This window comes from Mytilus trossulus, chromosome 2, assembly GCF_036588685.1.
Source record: "Mytilus trossulus isolate FHL-02 chromosome 2, PNRI_Mtr1.1.1.hap1, whole genome shotgun sequence".
NCBI lineage: Eukaryota > Metazoa > Mollusca > Bivalvia > Mytilida > Mytilidae > Mytilus > Mytilus trossulus.
In genome coordinates this window covers 41,545,257-41,564,138 of record NC_086374.1, presented here as the reverse complement: position 1 = coordinate 41,564,138, position 18,882 = coordinate 41,545,257, and the positions used below count along the sequence as shown (strand labels likewise).

At 31.7% G+C, this 18,882-nt stretch overlaps 1 protein-coding gene across 1 annotated transcript in view; it reads left to right on the top strand.

Annotated features, from left to right (window-relative positions):
* Positions 1–18,882, top strand: part of LOC134707267 (transcriptional protein SWT1-like) — a 63,032-nt gene that overhangs the window by 32,267 nt on the left and 11,883 nt on the right. Inside the window, exons 4-18 of the mRNA XM_063566889.1 lie at positions 1,916–2,046; positions 6,811–6,852; positions 7,458–7,526; positions 8,296–8,377; positions 8,775–8,863; positions 9,367–9,465; positions 10,000–10,081; positions 12,749–12,837; positions 13,270–13,330; positions 14,040–14,134; positions 14,916–15,010; positions 15,347–15,409; positions 15,995–16,077; positions 16,495–16,576; positions 17,248–17,335. Of these exons, the coding sequence (XP_063422959.1) occupies positions 1,916–2,046; positions 6,811–6,852; positions 7,458–7,526; positions 8,296–8,377; positions 8,775–8,863; positions 9,367–9,465; positions 10,000–10,081; positions 12,749–12,837; positions 13,270–13,330; positions 14,040–14,134; positions 14,916–15,010; positions 15,347–15,409; positions 15,995–16,077; positions 16,495–16,576; positions 17,248–17,335 (1,250 nt within the window). The remainder of the gene's footprint in view (positions 1–1,915; positions 2,047–6,810; positions 6,853–7,457; positions 7,527–8,295; positions 8,378–8,774; positions 8,864–9,366; positions 9,466–9,999; positions 10,082–12,748; positions 12,838–13,269; positions 13,331–14,039; positions 14,135–14,915; positions 15,011–15,346; positions 15,410–15,994; positions 16,078–16,494; positions 16,577–17,247; positions 17,336–18,882) is intronic.

Here is an 18,882-nt window from a genome sequence, read left to right as displayed (position 1 = left end):
AAAAATATGGCCGTGTTTACATCTCAAAAATTACTATGAGTACAGACAAACTGGTACATCCAGCAAAGTTTTAAGGCATGGCAGGAACTAGATATATAAAATTTATACGAAGTCTACGTTGCAGAAAATTAAAAACTTACCTGGATTTTCATGTCCAGTTTTTTTCAGTATGCAGAAGATAGCAAAATAAACAAACACCCGAGTTTCATGAGTTTCATTTGATACGGTCCACTCAGTTACACAGTTTAAATCACCTATTGTTTACAGGTGTCTATTGTCCATCCATTGTCCATTTAAATCAATACTACTCACAACATTGATTATATGAGGGGAGCTTCTCAATCGTTTTCACTACTTAGTTAATTTTTGCACCTTCTGCAGGAACGAAAAAAACTGGAAGTCAAAATCTAGAAAAGTTTATAATTTTCTAAAACATAAAATGCATTTAAAATTTATATATCTAGTTCCTGCCATCCCTTAAAACTGTTACAATTTCATAGGTTAGTCTGTACTCAGAGTAAAAATTGGGGTGTTAATACGGCCATATTAGCCAAAAGGTTATGATGAACCTTAAAGGGTTTGTTGCTATGTCTTAATGTCTGTCAGGTCAGGTTCACCTTTCATGGATCATTGATCAAGATTCTAGTTACATGGTCAAGTGACTCAAGTCCCTATATCAGAACGATACCATAAACATTAGGTCAACTATATTTCGTGTATGGAATGACAATGAATGATGGTAAGATGTACATGTCAGACTGCCAAATTTCATGCCGAATTTTATCTGACCTTCATAGTTTTGTTAGTTCAACAGATACTATAACCAATAGGTCAACTTTATTTGGTGTATGAAATAATATGTCAGTCTGCTAGGGTTCATTTGACCTTGACCTCATTTTCATTGTTCATTGGTCAATAATGAAAAAAATGTGGTTTATTCAGTTTCTCGGGTACTATTAGTGATAGGATAACTATATTTGGTGTATGTTTCTATACAACAGAAATTGTCAGGAGTATATAAAATTTTAGAATGAATTAAATAGAATCAATCTACGATCTGAAGTTAAAACCAAGTTCTCCAAATGAAATTAAAAAAATCAGATGTGAGATTTCTAAGTCATTCCATAGGATAATGAGAAAAATAAAGATATTTCTGGTAAAGTTTACATTTGATGTCTGTCTCCAATTTATTTTGCATATTAAATGGGTTGGTTGGTTTACTACATATAAATACCTTGCTGAACAGGAACCAATGTTCACAAATGAAACTATTGAAAACAAACATAAATGACATAAATTCTCAGAACATGGTATTAAACTATTAATGTCACATTATTATAAATTACTGTGTATTCCTGTCATTTTCAATATTTATATTTTTGGATTCAAGTAGTTAATTACAAGTTCATTGCAGTACCTTACTTTATAGGGGTTCATGCACAAGGTGTAGCTATAGATCATACTAGAGATATCATGGACATGAGTAGTTAATTTGTACCTTACATTATAGGGGTTCATGCACAAGGTGTAGCCATAGATCATACTAGAGATATCATGGACATGGGTAGTTAATTTGTACCTTACATTATAGGGGTTCATGCACAAGGTGTAGCCATAGATCATACTAGAGATATCATGGACATGGGTAGTTAATTTGTACCTTACATTATAGGGGTTCATGCACAAGGTGTAGCCATAGATCATACTAGAGATATCATGGACATGGGTAGTTAATTTGTACCTTACATTATAGGGGTTCATGCACAAGGTGTAGCTATAGATCATACTAGAGATATCATGGACATGGGTAGTTAATTTGTACCTTACATTATAGGGGTTCATGCACAAGGTGTAGCTATAGATCATACTAGAGATATCATGGACATGGGTAGTTAATTTGTACCTTACATTATAGGGGTTCATGCACAAGGTGTAGCTATAGATCATACTAGAGATATCATGGACATGGAGATAGATGATATCCAGAACAATCTAACAGAAGAAGACAACAGACCAGTGGAAGATATGGAAGTTACTGATATTGTTGTAAGTTATATTATTTCATGTATTTAGATAAGTTGGGTTTTAGTTTTTATACGCCCGGGACGGGACGTATTATGGTTTATCGCTATTTTGTGCATTTTTCCTTTGATCTTTTTTTGTGATAATTTTCATATCATGCTTCTTGCTTGAGATGGAAAAATTATCGCTAGAAACTAAGGAGGTCTTGTGGCGTTGCTAACGAAATTGACATGAAATTGACAACGTCGTCTTAGGTAAAATAGCGATAAACAGATTATCATTGGTCATCTCAACTCGATTGCTTTTCTCACTTTCGCTGTACCAGCTCAAGCGAGAAAATCAATCTCGTTCAGATGATCAACGATTATCTATAATTATCGCTGTTTTGTGCATTTTTCCTTTGATCTTTTTTTGTGATAATTTTCATATCATGCTTCTAGCTTGATATGGAAAAATTATCGCTAGAAACTAAGGAGGCCACACATGGCGTTGCTAACGAAATTGACATGAAATTGACAATGCCGTCATAGGTAAAATAGCGATAAACAGATTATCATTGATCATCTCAACTCGATTGCTTTTCTCACTTTCGCTGTACCAACTCAAGCAAGAAAATCAATCTCGTTGAGATAAACAACGATAATCTATAAATACCGTTGTCCGTCTGTCTGTCCGTCTGTCGTCCACACTTCGGACAATAACTCAAAAACACTTTCACCAATTTCCATGAAACTTAAGTGAATTGTTTATATCTATTGACGTAAGCTCCCTTTTTTTTTTTTTAAATTTCAGATTTTAAGTTTTTGGATTTATGGGGCTTTATTTATAAAAAAGGGGGGATTTTCAACACTTCGGACAATAACTCAAAAAGGCTTTCAACAATGTCCATGAAACTTTGGTGAATTGTTTATATCTATTGACGTAAGCTCCCTTTCGTTTTTTTTTAATTTCAGATTTTAAGTTTTGGATTTATGGGGCTTTATTCATAAAAAAGGGGGGATTTTCAACACTTCGGACAATAACTCAAAAAGGCTTTCACCAATGTCTATGAAACTTTGGTGAATTGTTTATATCTATTGATGTAAGCTCCCATTCGTTTTTTAGCTCACCTGGCCCGAAGGGCCAAGTGAGCTTTTCTCATCACTTGGCGTCCGTCGTCGACGTAGTCCGTCGTCGACGTAGTCCGTCGTCGTTAACTTTTACAAAAATCTTCTCCTCTGAAACTACTGGGCCAAATTAAACCAAACTTGGCCACAATCATCATTGGGGTATTTAGTTTAAAAAATGTGTGGCGTGACCCGCCAAACCAACCAAGATGGCCGCCATGGCTAAAAATAGTACATAGAGGAAAAATGCAGTTTTTGGCTTATAACTCAAAAACCAAAGCATTTAGAGCAAATCTGACATGATGTTAAATTGTTTATCAGATCAAGTTCTATCTGCCCTGTAATTTTCAGATGAATCGGATAACCCGTTGTTGGGTTGCTGCCCCTGAATTTGTAATTTTAGAGAAATTTTACTGTTTTTGGTTATTATCTTGAATATTATTATAGATAGAGATAAACTGTAAACAGCATTAATGTTCAGCAAAGTAAGATTAACAAATAAGTCAACATGACCAAAATGGTCAGTCAACCCCTTTAGGAGTTATTGCCCTTTAAAGTCAATTTTAAACCATTTTTCGTAAATTTTATATGTCTTTTACAAAAATCTTCTCCTCTGAAACTACTGGGCCAAATTAATTCAAACTTGGCCACAATCATCTTTGGGGTATCTTGTTTAAAAACTGTGTGGCGTGACCCGCCAAACCAACCAAGATGGCCGCCATGGCTTAAAATAGAACATAGGGGTAAAATGCAGTTTTTGGCTTATAATTCTAAAACGGAAGCATTTAGAGCAAATCTAAAGAAGATTAATCTGCCCTGAAATTGTCAGATGAATCGGTCAACCCGTTGTTAGGTTGCTGTTCCTGAATTGGTAATTTTAAGGAAATTTTGCTGTTTTTGGTTATTATCTTGAATATTATTATAGATAGAGATAATCTGTAAACAGCAATAATGTTCAGCAAAGTAGGATTTACAAATAAGTCAGAATGACCAAAATGGTCAGATGACCCCTTTAGGAGTTATTGACCTGTAAAGTAAATTTTTAACCATCGTAAATTTTTTATATCTTTTACAAAAATCTTCTCCTCTGAAACTACTAGGCCAAATTAATTCAAACTTGGCCACAATCATCTCTGGGGTATTTAGTTTATAAAATGTGTGGCGTAACCGGCCTACCAACCAAGATGGCTGCCATTGCTAAAAATAGAACATAGGGGTAAAACGCAGAATTTGGCTTATTACTCAAAAACCAAAGCATTTAGAGCAAATCTGACATGGGGTAAAATTGTTTATCAGGTCTAAATCTATCTGCCCTGAAATTTTTAGATGAATCAGATGAACCCGTTGTTGGGTTGCTGGCCCTGTCAGAATTGGTAATTTTAAGGAAATTTTGCTGTTTTTGTTTATTATCTTGAATATTATTATAGATGGATATAACCTGTAAACAGCATTAATGTTCAGCAAAATAAGATTTACAAATAAGTCAACATGACCAAAATGGTCAATTGACCCCCGAAGAAGTTATTGTCCTTTATAGTCGATTTTAAACATTTTCATTAAATTTACAAATTTTTACTACCGGTAAGGTTTTCCACAGAATCTACTGGGCCAAGTTCATTATAGATAGTGGTAATTGTAAGCAGCAAGAATGTTCATTGGTAAGATGTACAAACATATCACCATCACCAAAACACAATTTTGTCATGAATCCATCTGCTTCCTTTGTTTAATTCACATAGACCAAGGTGAGCGACACAGGCTCTTTAGAGCCTCTAGTTTTTAATTTCAGATTTTTAGTCTTGGATTTATTGGGCTTTATTCATAAAAAAAAGGGGGATTTTTAACACTTCCGACAATAACTCAAAAAGGCTTTCACCAGTGTCCATGAAACTTTGGTGAATTGTTTATATCTATTGATGTAAACTCTCTTTCATTTTTTATAAATTTCAGATTTTAAGTTTTGGCTTTATGGGGCTTTATTCATAAAAAAGGGGGATTTTTAACTCTTCGGACAATAACTCAAAAAGGCTTTCACCAATGTCCATGAAACTTTGGTGAATTGTTTATATCTATTGATGTAACAAATAATACTTAATAAAATCTGATGAAAACATAAAATTTGTAAAATCTTTAGTTCAATTTAAAACATTAAATTTCTTGTAAAAATAGGTTCCATGAATGTCATACGTTTGTGCTATTATTGAATGGTTGCAAGGATGAAAGCGCATTAGCAGTCCCTGAGATACTAACTGTTCCCTGAGGCATATATCATTTTATGATAACATTTTTACTATCTAAGCTATGGATAAAAATCAAATACTGTTTTTGCATATAGGATGTTTTACTCTTGTTAAAATTGGTTGCAATTGAAATCACAAATGATACCTAAGCATCGCAGCTTTTTCATAGAGTTGGGTTTCGGTGGAAGGGTTGAGCGCAATAAAAAATGTTATAAAACATAACTAGTCTACAATAACACATAATAAGTGAACAAGTGACAACATAAAAATCCTAACATCCTACCTTAAAAAATTGCAGGCTCAACAAAAATGAGGAAAAAAATAAATAAAAATATTCCTCTTGATACTATCTTTTGATTGTAAGAAGCTTCTGTCCAAGTGAAGTAAAAATCCAGGATAATTTATGAATCTAATAAATGTTTTAAAAACTTTAACTGCAAACTGTATGTAAATGTTAACTGGAAGAAATTGAAGTCCATTGAAAAGTAAAATACGGAAAAAATGGATTTATCCTTTTACAAAATTTACTTCTGGATACTATCTTATGATCATAAATAAGCTTCTGCCCAAGTTTGGTACAAACCCAGCATAGTTTAAGAAACATGAGAAGGTTATTAAAATTTAAAAAACTTTAACCACGGAGTGAATGTAATGTTTCCCCGCAGAAAAAACAAAGTCCATTTATAAGTAAAATACGGAAAAAATGGAATTTTATTTTTTCAAAATTTTCTTCTGAATACTATCTCATGATCATAAACAAGCTTATGTCCAAGTTTGGTAGAAATCCAGTATAATTTAAGAAAGTTATTCAAATTTCAAACACTATAACCACAGAGTGAATATTTGTGGACAATGAAGTCGACGACAACGGAATGTAGGATCACTTAGTATCATTTTTCAACTTAGGTCAAAGGCTCGACAAAAAACAGATCAAGTAATAACTTTGGTGGCATCACTTTTCGCAATCTAGAGTTATGCCCCTTTCCAAATGGAAAAATTGTAACTAAAAAACAAAATAAGTTTATTGCCTTCTTAGTTGAAACCAGAATAATAAAAATCCATCCATTGTTTCAGTCTACAAGACATCAGGTCTTTATCGTTTCGTGTTTAAAACTTATTTAGAGAAAATTAAATCTAATGTATCCTGGCTGCAATTTTTGTTGAAGTAGATGTCAGTTGAGTGTTTCTGCTGTTGGTCATACTTTTGTGCCTTCTGCAATTAAATGTTATACCATACACAATGTAAAAGTGGCAGAACTGAAATACCTCTGAGTATAACAGACTGGCTTATTTAATGAAGAATTTAATTAGCTGAATAAATTTTTTCAAGCTATACAACTAATAGATATTTTGATTTTCAGGGCATTTCTCAACTTATGGCTGGTTTTTCCTTTCATTAATCGGTCAAAGTTTTTTGAATTTCGTATTGTTTTTTTTTCTAGGTAAAAGAAGTTAGAGCAACTTTGAAAAACCGATCTACTGAGGTAAGATTTGATAATTGGTTTTACACATCGCTGTCATGGATATGTACATGCAAATTAAAATACTATCATGAAGTAGTTTGATATAAACACAAATGGAAAACAGAGCTTTTAATTTGATTCTTCATCTCATTGTTGCAGTAATGTTACATTGTTCTCATTTTATATAATCAAATCAAGAGTATTCATAGCATTTATTTTAATGGTTCTCCTTTATTATCTTATCTATATATAACTGCTGCATAACTTGATAATGAATACTGTGGATTCATTATATTTCGTTGAATACCAATTTTCGTGGACTTCGTGGGTACAGGGAAACCACGAATTTAAATGTTAAACGAATTGCAAATTTTCTGTATGATTAAATGCAGACTTTTGGAAAACCACGAAATCAAATACTCACGAAAATGCAAGTTTGTCTCAATCCATGAAAATTGGTACCCACGAAAATAAATGAATCTTCAGTACATTGTTATTTAATTCATTTTATTGCTTTTTTACAATAATGAATTTCTCTGTTTTACAGTTTCTAACTGTCTAGTCTATAAGTATGAATAAACTAAAGTATTATTATTATAATATGTAATATTGTTTTGCTACTTCAGGTTGTAGGAATGTTAACAGAGATGATTTCAGAAGATACCAACGTGACTTCCAAGTACCAATCTCACAGGGTAAGTGCATTTAAGTGCATTCAAGTTGTCTGTAAGTGGTTTGTTACTGCAAGGGAATTGTCTCCCTTTAGCTAACAAATCTCTGCTTTCCAGAGGCTGTTCGATTTTCCTGCCTTTCATACAATGTATCCACTTTTTAGAACTGTCTATCAAATTTGAAATTCTCTTCTGATGTCCACTCTCTCCGTTTGAAGTCACAGCATCAATGTAGATTAATAGGTTGTGTTGTGTGATGGTAAGCTTGACTAAGGCTTATAGATAGAAATATGTCTGCCATCACAACTTTCTATTCAATAGATAATCATTAACGCAACATCACAAAGATAGTGGCAACATCACAAAAGGGTACGTGTTTATATAAGCACAATTCTAACACCCTTGTCTTAAATGTGCAAGAATTATTTTCAACTGACAAGCAACACTCAATCATTCACAGGGTAGTCAAGATCAATTGTCAGTAAAACTATCTCATACTCATCTCACAGAGTAGATGTAGTGATCAGTAGATGTCTCATAGAGGTACTACTCGGACTCATTAATTTTGAACTGAAAACAAAATCAAATTTATGCAATAAATATTATCATAATACTGTCTGAATTGCAAAATTATTAGAAATATACCCATGTGAACATTTTGTTTTTCACTGTATTCAATCGTATTTTCAAGTGACCTTCAGATATTTTCTTACGATCACAATTATTAAGATCAGCCTTAATGAAATAAAAGTCTATAAAAATACATTTGTACAATTTATATTTAATTTTTCAGGGTTTGTTTATAGTTATAGATACCAATGTTTTAATTGGAAACTTAAGTTTTATTGAAGACCTGAGAGATAGGAATATTCCTGGTGAGTAAAGGATTTCATCAAAGTACAAAAGCGCAAACAGACTTGATAGAATGTATAAGTTAATTAACTTTACTCATACTCTTTTATAGCCCCCATAATATTTTCTTAACCTTGAAATATATCTTGTCACACTTAGAAGCATACACACTGAATGAGCATGAACATATCTGTTCTTAAAATAGCAATGATGTCATTGTTAAAGTCATCTTAAAATTCTTTCTTTGTCCATAATTTTAGTTGAATCAACTACAACCAATGCTTTATAGTTTTATACAATGCAATGTTTATTTTTACTTACCACTGAAAAAAAGCAATTGTTACCATACAGTTCTTAGGACAACTTTAATTTTTATTAAAGCATTAGCATTAAATAATGATATAACATTTGTATTTTCAGGTCATGGTAGACCAGTTTTAGTTTTTCCATGGGTTGTGATGCAGGAATTAGACTATCTAAAAACAGGAAAAACAACAAGTGCTTCACTTGTAAGTCAAGAAAATATTTGTATGTTAGATGCACTCTCTTGTTGGATTATATTGCTTTTTAATTTTTAACAAGGAATTTAACTAATTCTTTGACTTTGTTAGACTTGGTCTTGAATTTCTTTTACTAAACAAAGCTATGAAAACTTTTTAAATGAATAGTTATTAAAGTTTTTCTTGCCACTTGTCTAAGAGATCAGACACTAATTGAAGAAAATGAAATAAAAAGTATGTTGGAAATCTTTGAGATGAAAAAATCTAGAATGAAAATAATTGCTCTAAAGTTAGTTGACTCATATGGTTTGTAGCTGCCCTCAAAGCTTGAGAGATTATTTTTTTGTGGAAAATTTATGAAATAGACATCCAGGATATAATTGCTTAAAATCTATTTGACTGAGTGGAAATCTGGAATGTGTCAGAAATGAAATATCAAGTTGATTGCAAGGGACTGTTAGATACTTTATAGGTTTCATTTGAATTGAATTATATAAATTCTTTATTTTTAGTCTTTGTCAACCGCCAAGAAAGCAAGAGATGCTGTAACATATTTATACCAATGTCTCCAAGCCAGTCACCCACGTATTGTGGGTCAAACACCTGCACAGGTAGGTACAAAGGGGAGATTATTTCTCATTACCTGCTGAGATATGTACATAATTGTGCAGAGAACAAAAATTCAGTGTTAGTTTTGTTATTTGCTTTATGTTCAGTGGCAAACATTACATGTCTATTCATGAATAGTCACATAGGTCCAAGGGAGGTGGGGGGACACTGAAGCATGACTTGATTTTTTTTTTTATGTTACTGACATTGTCATAATCTGATCCTCTATTATTAATGTATGACATCATTGTCATGAGCAACAGAACAGGTGATGCTAGGGTAAGAGGAACTAGCTTCTCTCCTATGAGAACATGACCATTTTTTTGTGTGTGTTTGTACAGAATAAACTTTGACTGATTAATCGAGTTGGCCGTTTAAATAGATAACTAGAAAAATGTTGTTGAATGATACAAATTAATTAACCATAAGTATTGTATTTAAGTTGATTAACGTTCATGTCATATGAGTATGAAGTTTAGCTATAAACTGGAGATACTGTTTTTAAATACCTTTATTATACAATGGTTTATTTACAGGCAAGAATGACGTGTGATGTTATAAAACCAGAATGTAATGACGACCGCATCATAAAATGTTGTATTCAATTTCAAAATGACCGTAAGTATTATAATTATCGCTATTTTGTGCATTTTTCCTTTGATCTTTTTTTGTGATAATTTTTCATATCATGCTACTAGCTTGAGATGGAAAATTATCGTTAGAAACTAAGGAGACATGTGGCGTTACTATTGAAATTGACATGAAATTGACAAAGTCGTCATAGGTAAAATAGCAATAAACAGATTATCATTGGTTATCTCAACTTGATTGCATTTCTCTTGTTGAGATGATCAACGATAATCTATATTTATCTGTAACAAATGACTGAATGATAGGATAGAGTAATGCTTGATATACATTTATACATTCTTTTTTTTATTTTGCAATGAAATTTAACCAATGTATTGCAAGTGATATTGAATAACAACTTATAGCATTCGAAAAGACATAGATAGTATAGATCTGTTTTGTGTTTATGTTGTTTAGTAAAGAATTGAAAATAAAACAATGAAGTTTGTATGATTAAAACAAATAGATAAAGAACAAATTGAGCTTACAGTAATATGTATTGAAAAGATTTTACAAGATGTTTGACATCAGACTATAGAGTAATGTTGTTATAGCATTAATTATACAAAAACAGGTGCCCCTGTTAAAGAAAGTGTGCATTACCCATAGTGGTGTGTACTATGTGTAAACAGAGGCTACTATTTCTGTTAAAGAAAGTGTGCATTACCCAAAGTGGTGTGGACTGTGTGTCAACAGAGGCTACTATTTCTGTTAAAGAAAGTGTGCATTACCCATAGTGGTGTGTACTATGTGTAAACAGAGGCTACTATTTCTGTTAAAGAAAGTGTGCATTACCCAAAGTGGTGTGGACTGTGTGTCAACAGAGGCTACTATTTCTGTTAAAGAAAGTGTGCATTACCCATAGTGGTGTGTACTATGTGTAAACAGAGGCTACTATTTCTGTTAAAGAAAGTGTGCATTACCCATAGTGGTGTGGACTGTGTCAACAGAGGCTACTATTTCTGTTAAAGAAAGTGTGCATTACCCATAGTGGTGTGTACTATGTGTAAACAGAGGCTACTATTTCTGTTAAAGAAAGTGTGCATTACCCAAAGTGGTGTGGACTGTGTGTCAACAGAGGCTACTATTTCTGTTAAAGAAAGTGTGCATTACCCATAGTGGTGTGGACTGTGTGTAAACAGAGGCTACTATTTCTGTTAAAGAAAGTGTGCATTACCCAAAGTGGTGTGGACTGTGTGTCAACAGAGGCTACTATTTCTGTTAAAGAAAGTGTGCATTACCCAAAGTGGTGTGGACTGTGTGTCAACAGAGGCTACTATTTCTGTTAAAGAAAGTGTGCATTACCCATAGTGGTGTGTACTATGTGTAAACAGAGGCTACTATTTCTGTTAAAGAAAGTGTGCATTACCCAAAGTGGTGTGGACTGTGTGTCAACAGAGGCTACTATTTCTGTTAAAGAAAGTGTGCATTACCCATAGTGGTGTGGACTTTGTGTCAACAGAGGCTACTATTTCTGTTAAAGAAAGTGTGCATTACCCATAGTGGTATGGACTTTGTGTAAACAGAGGCTACTATTTCACAGTCAATGCTCAAACACTGACTGTTAACTCGTTACCAAACCAGTATAAATCATTGATTTTGACTAATTTTAGCATGATACCCAAAAAAACACTAAACTGATTATCAATGGGATGCTTTTCCTGAAATAATGAATTTTAGCTGTATGCCAAAACAGAAAATTTGTGATTATCAATGAACAATCTTTCCTTAAGTATAACATTTAATAAATAAATTTGGTGTATTTACTGTCTTCTGGTTGGTTAAAATTATTAGTTTTATTTTCAATTTTGTCAATTTTTATGGCAACACGCCCACTCAGACGTTGAGTATTCATACGCCAGCATGTACGTTGTTTTTGATAATATAAATTATATAAAAGTTCTTAGCGCCTTATTTTTGATAGAAATTTATTTATAATGAATGGCAATAATTTATTTTGATTTTTTTTTTCACCATAAAACTAATTTTGTGAAGAGTCAAAAATTAAGTTTCATGGTACAATAAATTCAAAATTAGGAGATAACTGTATTGTATTTTAAGCTTGGACTGCGTAAAACGTAGATTTTACTGTCGCAAATTGCGGAGATAGGTAAACGGATATTTGCGACAGTAAAATCAAGTTTTACGAAGGCCAAGCTTAAAATACAATACAGTTATCTCCATTCTAATGCCACATATGAAAATAAATGTCATTTGATAAATATTTTGGCTTAAAAATGGCATAAATGAAAAAGTCCGTGAAACTGTTGCATTGTCTTTAGCATCTAAACAATGTGACGTCATGTGTTTACTCTGGATGTTAAACATCAATACTAAACATATTTTTACTTTTTGTACGCTTCAGAATGGTTGAACTTTCAATATAGACTAAAAGAAGATTTTGAGGCTCAAAATGCGAATATCTTTTTTATTTTTGAGAAAATACATATCCCAGAATTCAAAATGGTGGCTTTCTTAGTTACGGACTGGTAGAACGTGGAATCTAACCCCTCAAAATATTTATCAACGTCCAATGAAAATTATCGTTACAAACTAATTGCATTAGAATAGATAATAGCCATTCATTAAATGCAAGATTGCTACTCAGTAATAAAGTATGATATAATTTTACTGAATTTTATGTATTTATTACAGATCCAGATTGTATGGTCATACTACTTACAAATGATAGGAACTTATGCAATAAATCTGTTATAACTGGCATTAAGGCATTTCCTCAACAGGTAAGTTCAATTTACTGAATGAAACTGGTAATTAGAGTAATAAAAAACCCATGTTGGATGAGTAAAAGATGTAGAACAAACTTCTAAATTGTCTATAATATCAATAATTGAGCAAATGTAAGTGATCTAAGATAATTTACATTAATTCCCCTATGAAATTTCATGCAATAACATTAAAAAGAAAGGAAAGAACATGGACATTGCTGTGTGAAGATATGCTACAAGTAACAACTCAACAGAAAAGAACACATCAGTGTGAGTCAAGGCTCCGTGTTGAAGGCAGTACATTGACCTATAATGGTTTACTTTTTTTTAAATAGTTATTTGGATGGAGTAGTAGAAAAAAACAAATTACTCAACTCAGATGTTTTAGAGTGAAAATTATCACATGTGAACTATTTCTAATTTTAGTTTTGATATTTTCAATTGTAGAGCCTTTTATCAGTATTACCAACATTAGAAGGAGTTGTGAATCATCAGAGACCAATTGAAGGTAAGTTGTATGTTACTGTGGCATCTTTGTTATTCATTTTGTGGTTGTGTACGTCTAATTTCCCTTACATTGGCCAGGAAAACTTTTGTTTAAAATGTGTCTTGGTAGGTGATGTATCTGACTGTTACCTCTTTAGTATTTGACCAACCTTGTGGGTTGAGTAGTCTTTTAATTATCTACAGTGATAGCTTGATAGCACTAAGGTTTATCTACAGTGATAGCTTGATACCACTAAGGTATGTTCAAACATTCATTCAACAAATTATAAATTGTAACTTTTAGTGAGTTTGCCATGCAAATATGACACCTTTATTATGAAATTTACAACCCTAGTCTTCACGAAAAATTAAAAAAAAGCCAGTCCTGTGGCTCATTTTTGTCAAATTTTAGTAAGATGTTGTTGGCCTGTAGAGATGATTTTTATAAGCCCAAAAGCCTGCACTGTGTTTAAGCCTGAAGACTGCAACTCTTTTGAACATTTACCTGTATACAACTGACCATGTTTTGATGATTTGCTAATCATTCTTATTTTCTAGACAGTAAACTTGTTTATATTGTAAATCAAAGAAAAAATTTAGGAAACATTAATTGATTATCATCATAATAACACACATGAAAATTCAAAATACCTCAAAATTAGTTACACAAAAATACATCCGCAATACTTAATTCATAAAAAAAAATGACAACCATGTTTTATTTTGATCAGACGAACAGAATAGTAAACCTGACAGCAATGCACAGCAAAAAGAAACACCTATTGTGATGCAGACTAGTAACAATGTAGAAAGTGAGGCTCAATATGTAAGTCATTCTTCTCTGTGTGTAATGATATCATCATAAAAACACTAAAATGTTTTACACTGAATTTAAACCTTAACAGCTTATAGGATTTCAATATATAGGCTTTGCCAGATGGTCTCCAAATGTCATCTACATGATATTTGCAAATTTTAAGTACTGCTGCTGGCGGCTTTTCAAAACCAACAATTTTTATGTCAGATTTAGCAAGACATCTGCTTACACAAAGTGAATTCACTGACATAGAAAGTCAACAAAGTTAAGGGGGACAGCTGAATGGAAGCCTCCGGGTGTGGGAATTTCTGCTGCATTGAAGACTTGTTGGTGACCTTCTGCTGTTGTCTTTTCTATGGTCGGGTTGTTGACTCTTTGACACATTCCCCATTGCCATTCTCAATTTTAATGATGGTATTTTGAAAGCAATAATAAGTGAAATATGATCTTTTAAGCAAATTTAATTTTTCAAAACTGCATTAATGTTAATAATCATTTTATAGTCAGGTTTGTGAACAATTTGTTAGTCAGTTTTGTTATACAATATAAAGTGTTTAAATGACACAATACTCTTATACTAATTTCCCTTTCTAATGGCAATTTTCATCATTACAGGTTAAGTATTGGACAATGTATAAAAAAATGGTAATTTATTCTTTACTATGTATGTTTTGAAGTATTTGGGGCTGTTTGCAAAATATTACTCTACTGGGCAACCGATTATGATATAGCATCATTCTGAATTTTTTTGTTTACCTAAATAATTATTAGAATTAAATTTCTTTGACAGTTAGATGATGTATATTGTAAAGTGAAGTCCTTGATACAGGAAGCTTTATCTACAATCCTGGAAAGAGAAATGAAGAAATTGTTTGATGACATTTGGTAAATAAACTAATTTATCCTAACCAAGTACAGACCCATGTTGTAAATGTTATAGAGAAGAACTAAGCCATTTAAGTTTTATAAAAAAAAATATTGATAACTTTTTCTTAGATTTGAAGTTTCACATGACTTTAATATTTACAGAATATTTGTATACAAATAAATATTATATAAGTGGCCCACAAACTATATTACTCCATTTTGGACAGTTTTCATACGAATTATCAATTACTACAATATTGAACAGAATGTTGAGATTTTTTTCTCTATTTAGTCATACATAATAAATAAACCTTGTAAAGAAAGATCACTGACTATCATTTTTCATCATTACAGGTTAAGTATTGTGTACAGAAAACCACCTTGGTCATATAGAGATGTATTAGAATGTTTCAAAAAGTAAGTATATATTATACTTCTTACTGTTGATTCTGTACTTCCATAGTTTCCTACAGGAGGTATGTACAGTACCGTATGAATATATGGGATGGGACACTAAGGCCTTTTTTGGGCCCCAATAACGTCTTCAAGAGCTGTTAGAAACTTGCACATAATATATATAAAAATGCATAATATCAGGAGATATAAAATAGGCACAAAATTTTTTGATCTAATGACACCAAAATGATGATGTTAAATGATCCTTTCATTAAAATGAAGGAAAAAGCTGATTTTTTGCATTTACATAGTGGAAACATCTTGAATAGCCAAGATACATCAAAATAATTATAGAGAAACATGACATTTCATAATCTCCCCCAATATTGAATTGTTTCTTGGTTGCACACATTTTTTTCCAATCCAAAATATACAACTGTGATTATTTTAAAATTGCCTAGGCAATAAATGTATCAAAGATTTTAAAAGCACTCCTTCACATATCTTAAAAAGAATATATCTATTTTTTTAAAGACGACTATTTCATTTTTCTTAACATTGAAGAGAGTCATTTGACTAATTAATCTGTGTTACTTCTATTTGCAGACATTGGATAGCTGTATTTGGACAGATTTACAACAGAACATTAATCAGATGTGTGGAAAACCTTCTAGATCTGATTGTTAAAGGTTAATACCATTTTTGTAATTTGTGGATTTCAATTTTTTTTTTTATAATATATCATTTAATTGTTTCCTGTTTTATAAATTATGTTAGTATTTTATAGATCCTGTGTAAGTTTATTTAAAGATAACATACTGTTACTTTTTTCCTTTAAACAAAAAATGAAAGACTTGACAGTGACAATAACAAAACTGAAGTCTAAAGAGGCAAACAATAGCATGATAAAAATAAAAAATAAAAAAGACAAGCAATAAGTTGAATGAAATTGCACACAAAAAAGATTCTGTCAAAAGATGTTGATATGTTTTGAACTGGGTCTCCAACCTGAAACAAATTACTACTAATCATAACCATTAGGAGGCAAAACATATCTGCTTGTCTATTCTTGTTTTACTTAATGCATATGTGTATATTTGATATAGGTGCAATGATAAAATGGTCAATAGTTGAAGAGATGATCTGTGATGCTATTCCTTTGTTAGACGAAGATCTGAAACATGAGAGGTACATCAAATGTTTTATAGATTATTAAAATGTCATTGACAGCTGATTTAGGGATGAAGATAGATACTTCAGGTTAAATTACAGTGACAATTAATTATATTTAACATTTTTATTTAAAGATTTTTTTCTGAAAAGTTGAATAAAAATAATGAGATATAGTATGGTAACCAATGAGACATCTATCTACCATAGACTAAATGGCAGGGATGTTATCAGCTATGATCATGGGATGGCCTTCATCAATGATCAAAACCTATACCTATATTAAGCCTTGGCATGAAAAAATGTGCCTGATTTACGACAAAATGATCAATGAAAAATAAACAGGAATCACAGAAAAACCACTGAATTACAGGCTCCTGTCTTGTGACAGGCACATTCATAATGTGGCCTTGGTAAACATGTTTCTGAGTGCTCAACCCTCCCATACCCTGACAGTGATGTAACACCAAACTAAAATATGTCGAAGCGCAAATACACCAAGTACTGATCTAAGAGAACAAAGTTATTTGTTTACTTTTTGAAGTTTTATCATTATGATCTAAACTGAATCCTTATGAAGATAATAAAAAATACAATTTACTTTCAAAAATATTGTAACATTGTAATGAAAAATTAGGATTTGAAAGTTGGGGTTATAGATATATAAATGTAATGTTTTTGTTTAATAGTTGCAACAGCAGTATTTCCAAGATAAAGTCAGATTTACTGGATCTCAAAGGATGTTGTAAAGGACCAAAGAAATCCAATATTAACCAGGTAAACGTACAGAACAAAGTAATAATTTATGCCTATTTTTAACTCAGCTGTCCAAAATGTGTAAGTTATAGCCATCTCTCATAAAGTTTTCTGTTGTTCAAAATAGCGTAAAATACCAATCAATTACAGTCATGATTTTGACCTCTAGTTTCGATTCAAAACAGCATCTGATATTTATGCAGACAATCTTAAATGTCCATTCTAATATAAAGATTAATAAACAACAACAACAACAATACTTTATTTTAAGAGGGTTACACAGTTGGCTATATAACTAATCTTCCCATAGGCCCTCATCATGAAAAATCAAACAAAATGCAAACATATACATTGCATACATTAGTATAAAAAGTCAAGTATGATAATAATGTTCAATACAACTTGATAGAAGAGTATTGATATGTCCCTTAACAATGTAACAGAATTTTATTTGGAAAGATGGGTTGTTTTTTCCTTGCTTAAGGTGGCTCGGGTGTCTTCCTCCATCTTGGATTTTAAATAAGCAGATATCTTTGGTCTATATATTTGATGAAATGTGCAAATTTTGAGAGTTGTATGTAAATTATGTAAAAGACTTTTGATATAAATATAGAAAATTGTGTGTTTTAACATAACTTCTGTTGTAATTTTGTAAAAACGCCTTGTTTGTGTTTGATTAGATTTTTTCAAACTTTGCCAAATAAGGGGAGATAACTCCGATAAAGTAAATTTTACAATAGAAAGTGTTATGAATTTACCTATTTTGATATGTAGCAAGAAAACAAGTTCGGTGACCCCATTTTTTCTTTTGCTTATTTGAAAGCATGTTAAAAGAGCAATATTCTCACATTTTATCTTAAAGTTCTTATAGTACGTTTTCGTTTTATCACACAAAATTTAATTTTCCATGAATAATCTATACAAAATCTGACAATTTTGCGCAACCTGTAGCGTGAAAAAAAGTCCGGTGACCCATACTTTTTAATACAGTTTTGAAAAAAGCATGATAAAAGCTTTATCTTGACAAGTTATCAAAAAATTCTGTCAGTTTTAATTAAGACGCCCCAGCCACCTTAAGATCCAGTGGCAACTATTTTACACATATTGAGGACAACATATTTGCATATTAAGTCAAGAATATTCCAATGTTAGAACCTATAAATAATTATTTACTAGATTTGAATGCTTCAAATAAAAATTGTTTTATTTTATAAGTGCTTGCTTATTTGAACTAGATTTTGCAAGTATGCTTGAATGATGCATCGTTTTTAATTTGCCAAATATGATATCAAAGGTGACTGCCCTCTTAATCTAACAACAGACCTTAGGTAAAAGTGCAATTCAAAATATTTTCTTGAAACTTCTTGTCTGTTTAATACACACGTTTTGGCATATTGTACATTGGTAGTCTTGATTTAAAATTAAAAAGTTATACCTCAACTCTACAAAACTCTGTTTGTCACACTTTCCCAGGTTCAACTGAACAAAATGAATATGTATTTGTTCAGCAGCTAAAAAGTCACAATTTTGTTTAATATGTGAGCACTCTTTAGATCTTTTAGACACTT